At 46.0% G+C, this 9,183-nt stretch overlaps 1 protein-coding gene across 1 annotated transcript; it reads right to left on the reverse strand.

Moving 5' to 3' along the window:
• Positions 1-2,066: 2,066 nt before the first annotated feature.
• Positions 2,067-8,927, reverse strand: KLHL38 (kelch like family member 38). Its single transcript, XM_058564478.1, has 3 exons — positions 7,575-8,927; positions 3,292-3,397; positions 2,067-2,389 (listed from the first exon to the last, which is right to left on the reverse strand). The coding sequence occupies exons 1-3, from the start codon at positions 8,925-8,927 to the stop codon at positions 2,067-2,069; spliced, it is 1,782 nt and encodes a 593-aa protein (XP_058420461.1).
• Between the last annotated feature and the right edge of the window lie 256 nt (positions 8,928-9,183).

Here is a 9,183-nt window from a genome sequence, read left to right on the forward strand (position 1 = left end):
GATACAAAAAGGTCTAAGGGCTGAGCACTGGGGCGCACCGCCATTTATTAGTCAGGAAAATAAGGAGACAAGAATGAACTGCAGGGAGTAGGAGGAGAAGCAAGAGTAAGTTTGTCCAGAGGCCAGGTGAGGAAGGTGTTTCAAGATGGAGGGAGGGTCAGCTGTGTCGTATGCTGCTCGCTGGTCAAGCCAGACGAGAAATGAAAATGCACTGCCAGATTGCGCACTGAGGAGTCTTTGGTTACCTTTGCAAGTACAGTTCCAGGGAGAGGTGGGATTGAGAGCCTGAACAGAGAGGTTCAAAGACAACAGATTGGAGTAAGAGGCCAACTAAGGGCTAAGGGGACAGCGTCCAGGATGAGGAGCAGCGGCTGACAATCTGGACAGAGCATCTGGACAACAGCCAAGTGGTCTGGGGAGCAGGGCAGAGCTTCAGGCCCCAGCAGGAGAGACCACAGTGCAAAAAATACAAGCTGGAAGAAAGGAAAAGTCTAGAACATGAACCTGGAGAACCGGACGAGGAGGAAGGCTTCAGCTTAGGGACACTCTGGTGCCAGAGTGCCAGGCTCAGGGCAGCAAGACTCATTTCCAGGTGCTTCTATTGAGGGGAGAGGACTTTGCCTACATCGCTGGGCTGGGACAGGGCTGGCCATGAGAGGATGGGAACGGATGAGAATGGGACCAGCACAGGAAGGTCCTGAGTGCTCGCAGCTGAGCAGGCAGTGTTTCTCGACCTGACTGCTCATTACAGTCACATGCCGCATTGCGAGGTTTCAGTCAACGAAGGATCACATATATGATGGATCACACATACACCCGCATATAAAGTTAGTACCATATGGCCTGGGTGTGTAGTAGGCTATACCATCTAGGTTTGTGTGAATACACTCTATGATGTTCACGCAATGGCAAAATCGTTGAACGATGCATTTCTCAGAACGTATCCCTGTTGTTAAGTGATGCATGACTGTATGATGCTCTGGGACACTTTTCAAAAATACAGAGCTCTGGGCCCCGCCTCTGAGAATCCCTGTCTGTCCATCTCCAACGAGGCTCCATTTTTCAAATATCTCCCAGGTGATTGTAATGTGCTGTCAGCTTCAGCTAATTTCTGAGCTTGGCACTGAGCCAGGTGAGAGGCACTTGGAGATAAGGAGGGCCGTAGGCAAGATCAGCCCTGATGTTGGGAGCGCAATAATTGCAGTAATCTCTGAAGGAATTTCTTGGCTTTCCTCAGAAGAGCAATTCTCATAACATTTACCAAAATGAAAACCCTGATTAATTTTGCAGGTTTATAGCTCCCCGGAGGCTGAAGAAAAACATCATTTGGCACCAGAAACAAACTTTATTCTGGCAGCACAGATAATTTTGCAAACGCTAGACCCTGAGTTGCACATACTTATCTGGAATTCCATTGTGCTGCATCCGTAGAATGCAGAGTTGTGGCCCATTGTTCATGCTGCCACCTGGACCAAGTGCTTCCTCTTTCGGGTCTCTTAGCCCTCTCGTTCCAAATTTCTGTGACGTTCTGGGCAGATGTGGTTTTTGTCAGCCCAGCATTTCTTCCTCTCTATCCCATTATGTGCAGTTCAGATAAATTGTCAAGGACAATAGTTAACCTCACCTCTGCCTATAGGGACACGATCCAAGACTAGCCCATTATAATAATACAATCCTTGGAAACAGTGATTGGCGCAAGAGGTAGTCATGGAGTTCAAAAAGGGCTAATCAGCATCATTTTTTAGGGTTAATGTATGGATACTGGTAAGGTCCTCTCTTGAAGATGCAAAGTTAGAGAATGTGAGTCTGAGTTTATCAATTGCTAATGTCCTTACACCATGTGGATAAAGAAGCTTGTTTGTAGAATGAAGCCTAATAGAGATGAGGTAGAGAAGGAGGGAGGGAGGGAGAGAGAGAAAGAAAGAGAGAGAGCGACTTCTGCCAACAATATGCCTGGTTCCAGGCCTCGGGGCCCTGGAACTTTCAGTCCTGTGAGCTCTCCCTGCACCCTTTTAGGGTGAAGCTTTGTGGAGTTGACTCCCGCTCTTGCAACAAGAGCATCTTGACTAAGACAGTTGGCTTTTCGGTTTCTTGTTGAGCTCACAGGAAGGGGGAAGTGTGGGTATGCACTGGAGGGTGAGGCAGGCATGGTCAAAGAGTTTGTGAGGCAGCTGTCCCTGGGATGTCCAGGTGTCTGTCGTGGGGTCGTAGCAGTCGAAGGAGGCTGAGTCCTCGATGCTGCAGTCGGTGGTCAGCCGCCGCCCGCCCGTCACATAGAGCTTGTTCCCCATCACTGCGGCGCCGTGGTGCATCCTCCGGTCTTTCATGTCTGCACATTTGACAAATTTGTTGGACTGAGGGTCATAAGCAAGAATCCTCCTTGTGTAACCTGAAAAGCAAATGGCATATCGACAAGGTGAGCGTTGCTCATTTGGGACTGGAGGTCAGCAGTCTGGGGACATGTCAGATCTCTGCCATTGCCTAACACTGAGGCTGGACTCTGAACTCAAGAGCAGAATGTTTCAGAAACCTGCCCAAGGTCTAGGATGTGGCAGAGCTGGGGTGTGGACCCAGACCTGTCTGACTCTGACCCCTGAATCTTCAACCCTAAGTTAAGGTGGCACAATAGCCATTCTTAGATTGGGAGCAACCTCCTGCCTCCAGTGGCTGTCCTAGCCTCACTGGCTTTTTCATCTCTCTCCTATGCCCATCCAAGAGCTACAACAATCAAAGGAGCCTTTGGGAACTCAGAAACGGGTCCCCACAACAGCTCTATCTGGTGGGTACTTTTAGGAACCCCATTTTACAGATGAGCAAACTAAGGCACAAAGAGATTAATAATTTGCCTGAGAGTATACAGCCAGTTAGTGGTAGAGTCAGGATTTGAACCCAGGTCTATGTGACCCCAAAACCAGTCCTCTTTACCATGACACTATACTGCAATTACAGAGAGATAACCCATTAGTAGCTAATATTATTAACAATAGCAAACTTTTTTGAGTATTTGCCATTTGTCTGGGACGGTGCTAACTGGTTTAGATAGGTGAGCACATTTTATTATCACAGCAACTCTGTGAGATAGGTATTATTTCATTCCTTGTTTGCAGCTAAAGACAGGGAGAAACTTCTGGATGGGAAAAGAGCTTTGTCAAGTCATCCACACTCCCCTAGTTGGATGGATGTGCTTTGAAAAAGACTGTCTTGTAGAACAACGTCGGTCTATTACTGACCCTTTTTCCATGGGAGATGCCAAGTTTGTGTCCAGCCTCACGATCCTCTGTTCAAACTCACCTCCCACGATGACAATCCGCTCCCCGAGCACCACGGCAGGGGCGCACACATTCTTGATCATTCTTGTCTCCATTTTGAACCACGTGTTTCTGGAAATGTGATAAACCTGAGGGAGAAATATAATCACGGCACTGCGTTTTAAAGTGATACATTTTTTAAAAAGATAGAAATAGTAATTAATGGGATGAAATAGGAGTGATTTTTTTTTCTTTTCACTTTTTTCCAGTTCTTAAAATGTAGGTATATTACTATCAATAAGGAAAATATAATTAACAGAAAGAAGAATATCATTAGAAATTGGTCTTTATGTGACCCCTTGAGATCAGTGGCTGTTTCTATCAACTGAACCAAGAGTCACGCATTTGTAATATACGTTTGCTTACGTCGCTTGGAACATTTTTTTCTTGTAATGAGAAATGGAACAACTTGGGGATTCATAAAACCAATGATTTGTCAATCATTTTTATTTCTGGCTCATGTTTAAATTTATAAATGTTCCAGTGTATCCAAAAGGGTTTTAAGCCAGGAATAAATTTGGGGCTAAGTGAGAAAGGCTTTTGGACAGTTCATGCCTGAAACTCATTAGAATCGTAGAAAAAAAAGCACAAGAAAAGGAAGAAAGAGCAACGAGGTGGGGGCAGGGCTCCTTGGCCACGCTCTGAAATAGAGCAAGTCATGATTCTTAGAACATATTCTCCTGTTAATTTCCTCTGTTTAAAGTTCAAATATCAAATGTAAATTAGTTCATTACTGGCAAAATTTAGCACAAGTGATATAGGATGGACTTCATATAGGAAAAGAAGAAACAAAAACATTCATTTACAGAAGAAAATGGTGCTGTGTTCTTCACTGGAAATTCTTTCTGGATAAAATATAATTGCCACCACATTAAAGGCCTTACTTTTTATCATTGTAACAAGGTTGATCTTCACTACCATCCTATGAAGTAATTATACCATTACTTCCCCATTATTCAGATTAGACTATTGAGGCTCAGAGATGTTGAGTGACATGCCCAAGATCACACAGCTAGGGTGAGTGGAAGAACTGGTCTGGTTGAGGCCAGAGTCCATGTTCTTAACTATCACATTCAAGACTCTGCCTGGGGCCATGTAGGTGTGGCCTTTCTTGATGGAGGCTTTTGAGACTGGAGACCTCTTGAGGTCTGTGTCTGTCCTTTAAGTCATAGAGGAGGCCAAGTGCTAGAGATGGGCAAGAGCAACAGCTGTCAAGCCTCACGGTTTCATCTGAAAATTTGTAGGTGATACTCTTTGGAAAGTGGGATCCTTGAAGGAAAAGCAAACATTGGTTGCATTTTCCTTGAGTGAGTAATTGCCTCCTGGCCTTCTATTCTCTGTCAGCTTTGGTTATGGTTTCAAAAATAGATTAAACATTTGCTCACAATCCTCATAATACCCCTGAGAGGCTGGGGCAAGGATAACAAAGGATGGTCTTTGACCAGTGGAGGAAGTGATACTTTGTGACGGTAAAGAATTTGCTTAATGCCATCCAGAAATAGAGGTAGAAAGAAGACCAGGTGGAAAGGTACACGTACACACACAATTTGCACAGTAACCCCACTGCAAGATAGTTCTTAGAAGAACGTATGCCTGCAGATGAACCATCCTATGAAGAAAACTCTGAACCTATGTCTGAAAATCCAACCCTCCCCATCAAGTAACCCTAAAGCGTTCATCTTAAATTATATCTGAATGAGTAAAATTTCCATTTCAAAGTTAATGCTAAGTCGATAAGAAAAGCTTCCAAATTAATACTTTTATACTTTTCCTCTTCTCATCACCTCAGTGTAAAAGGATCACTAACATGTTAGTGGGTTTTTTTTGGCGTTGCAAAGGTCTTGTTTGATTATATTATGCATTCTTGATATGCCAGCTTAAAAGCTTTTTTGAGCTTTGTATTTATTCTTAGGAAGTCGATAACAATTTTGCAATGTGAAATCATCAGCATATTTGGTGACTTTATTTTGAAAAATAGTTTAAAACAGAGGGAGGTGCTCTAGCTTTACACAGAAACACTTTATTACATCTGTATTATGTGGCCTGAGCTTGGAGGGGAGCAGAACATGTCTCTCTGGGCTCAAGCAAATGAGTGGAATTTGGAACAGACTCAGAATCTGCCTGGATGGTCAGAGGGAAGCCAAAAATATAGGCTGAAGAAGGGGAGACAATAAAAAAACAAGAAGAGAATTAAATTGGAATTTGTCACTTTTCTCTGTGTCTACAGGCACCTACTTAGCCCAAGCCACAATCCTCCCTTGCCTGGACCTCTGGAAGGGTCCCCAAACTCTCCTCCCTTTGTCCACTCAGGCTGCCCTAAATCTCTTCTTCACAAGGTGTCCAGAGGGAACTTCTAAAAATGCAAACTGGGTTAATTCACCCACCCCGTTACTCTCAGGCTACAACCTCAATTCCTTGACAAGGTCTAGAAAGCCCTGCCAGATCAGCCTCACGTCCACAAACACCTATCCCTCAAGAATGTTCCAAAATGTTCTATAGGAGGGGCTTCAGAGGCAGCAGTCTGGGTGGAAAGGGTTGCTCAGCTTGGGAAGGGGGCTAATGGAGATTCTGTGGGGACTAATCCCCCCTCCAACCTTTGTGCACCACCTGTCTCCCCCTTGCTCTGTGTTGCAACTATATCGTCATGTTTTCAGTTCCTACAGGCAATGGGCTGTGCTCCTTTCTGCTTCAGGGCCTTTGTAGCAGCTGTTCTCTTACTCAAGAACACCACTCCTCCCTCAACAGATGAGTTTGACTCCTGGTTCAGATGGCAGAGTCATCTGCTCAGAGAAGCTTCCTGCCCCCACCTCTGCCCCTGTCATATCCTTTCATCCTCCCTATGATTTTCCCACCTTTTTTACTTATTATCCTCACCTGCCTCCACCTGCTTTCTCTCTCCTCTTTCCTCTCTGCTCAAGACAGCTTAAACCAACCTCACAGGATTCCCTCCAAGGTTCCCTGAACCCTCACACCTTCCCCGATTCCCTCTAGACTGTTTAGGGCACCCCCCTGTGCTCTTAGAGCACCCCCTATTCAGCATCTGAATTGCAATTGTCTCGTAAGCTCCTGGAGGGTAAGTGCAATTTACCAGTCACACCCATGTCCCCAGGGTCACTGTGGCTGGCACTCAATATAACTCCTATAAAGGAACAAAGCAAATATCAGGGGTCTCCTTGACTATCTTTAAAGATAGGCTCGTTATTTAAGTTTTTATATCATGAGACTCACTGCAGAGACTAGAATTTGCGTAAAGTTGGAAAACACTTAATATTCTGAATTTTTGGTCTTTATTAATAGCACTTCTCAGAGAGCATGTCAGTGAAGTTAGCATCTACCTATCATTTAGGGCAGGGGTTCCCAAGCTGGGTGCTTTTTAGCATCCCCTGGAGACTTTTGTAAACCGTAAAAGTCAGGGACCCACACAAAGAGATTCTGATTCAGCTGAGCTGAGGTCGGGCTTCAGGGGACATGGTAACATATTGTAGACTAATGCTTTGCGCATCTTCTTTTAAGGCCTTATTGATTTGGGTTAGAAGCATCCGCAAAATTCCTATAGGATTTCACTACCTGACATTCAATGTGTTCTAGCTTGAACTTTTAGATATATATATTTTTTCCTTGAATAAAAATAAAGTCTTTGTGGACAGGGATTGTGTCTGTTGTACATTTGTGTGTATTAAACTTACACAAAAAGAATTCATAAATGGACAAAATCTTGCTGAAATTAAACTTCCTTCCTTCCTTCTCTCTTTTCCTGTTTTTTCCTTCCCTCACAAATGACAAATGTGTTTGTGTGTATTATATGTATGTGTATATATGTATGTGTGCATGCAGGTATGTGTGTATCTATATGTGTATATGTATGTGAGTATGTGTATATATGTGTGTGTATGTGTGTACAGTCATGCCCCAGATAACAACATTTTGGTCAAAGACAAACTGCATGTACAATGGTGGTCCCATAAGATTAGCACCATATATCCTAGGTGCGTAGTAGGCTATACCATCTAGGTTTGCGTAAATACACTCTATGATGTTCACAAATGATGAAATCACCTAACGGTGCACTTCTTAGAATGTATCCCTGTTACTAAGCGACACATGACTGTATATGTGTGCATGTGTGTGTATGTATCTATGTATATGTGCGTATGTGTATGTATCTGTGTACATGTGTGAATATGTATGTGTGTGTATATATGTATGTGTGTGTGTGTGTAGGCACACCCTCACGCACTTACACAATGGGAAGGACGAGCCATTTACCTGGATAAGACGCACAGGGTTCTGCATGATGTCCTCTCCCCCAAAAAGGTAGAGTCTTTGGTCTTTCACAGCGACTGCAGGGTGGAGAACCCCCACTGGCATGCTGGCCACGCTCTCCCAGGTATTGCAGATGCTGTCGTATCTCTCCATGGAGCCCATGACCTCCTGCCCTTCTGCAATGCCCCCGATGGAGAAGATGAAGTTCTTATGGGCAGTGCTTCTGTGGGAGTAGCGGGCCGCCAGCATTGGCTGCCCCAGCCGCCACTGATTGAGTTTCAGGGAGAAGATGTAGACATTGTGACTGGGCACACTCTTCCCTGCGCCAACAGCCATGCCTCCCAGCACATAGATGCTGCGGTGCAAGGTGACAGCTGAGGCCTTATACAGCCGGGCCGGGAGTTTGACAAGGCTCTGCCATTGGTCGGTCTGTCTGTTGTACAGCAGAACATCCCTGGTGGTCTGCTGGTTGTCCTTCCTTCCACCCAAGAGGATGAGGAAGTCTTGGTAAGAGTTTCTTGGGGGGACATGCCATGGAGGTTGGAGGCCTGGGGCGCTGGTGGTGCTGTACAAAGAAAACATCTGCCTCTTGGCTGCCTCCAGGATGGTCTGGCATGAGGGCGAGGACTGAAGGAGGGCGTCGTTGGCGATGAAGTGGTGGAAGAAGGCCGGGTGGATGTACTGAAGCCTGACTTGCTTGAACAGTTCCTGCATGTATCGTTTGCGGGCCTGGAGGTCGTGCTTGATCCAAACCATGAGGGCCTCAAACACCTTTTCCTCCTCCCCACAGAGCCCGTCATCTCCAAGGTAGTCTCTCAATTCCAAGGCGCAGAGCTCCTTCAGGTCAGCTGATGCGGCCACCTCTGGGAAACAGGTCAGGGCCACCTCCCTCGCTTTCTTCTTGAGGGTCTCACAACTTAAGATTTCAGAGAGTCTGATCATGCCCAGGCAGTTGCTGGGGGTCAGCTGGCCCTGGAGGTAGGAGGAGCAGGCCTCGAACAGCTTGGGGTACTGCAGCATGGAGGCTGCCTCCATCAAGGGCAGAACATTCTCCGCTGTGATGTGCACCTCCCCCGTGTACACGTACAGGATCATCCGGTCCAGAGTCGTGGAGTCGATGCCTTTCAGCTGGACTTTGGCCTCATTGCTCTCCCGGAAGTTGCTGCAGAACATGGCCCTGAAGTAGGGGCTGCTAGAGGCCAGCACGTTGCGGTGGCAGGGGACCTCCCAGGCCCCAGCACAGATGCTCACATCAGTCAGGATCCTATTTTGTCTTAAGCTGTTGAGTTGCCTCAACAAGGCAGAGGAGAAGTCATGGTCCTTGAAGAGCAGGCCATCTGGTGACTCCTCGTCCATCCTACCAGGAGAGGGAGAAGTCCCAAGAGGGAGCACGTGCTGGAGGGTTCAGCTGGGGCTCCTCCAAGACTTAGAGCATCTATGTCCATTCACCAAGATGCTTGTGGGTATCCCAAGAATATGGCTTACCGAAACTGGAGAGGGAGGCCACCAACACCCCAGACCTCACAGCTGACACTTGTCTTTTTGGTTATGATTACTCCCAAAGCTAACAGGCATAGAGCATCCTCAGATAATCTGAAAAAACAAACAAAAA

The sequence above is a fragment of the Diceros bicornis genome, chromosome 21 (assembly GCF_020826845.1).
Source record: "Diceros bicornis minor isolate mBicDic1 chromosome 21, mDicBic1.mat.cur, whole genome shotgun sequence".
Taxonomy (NCBI): domain Eukaryota; kingdom Metazoa; phylum Chordata; class Mammalia; order Perissodactyla; family Rhinocerotidae; genus Diceros; species Diceros bicornis.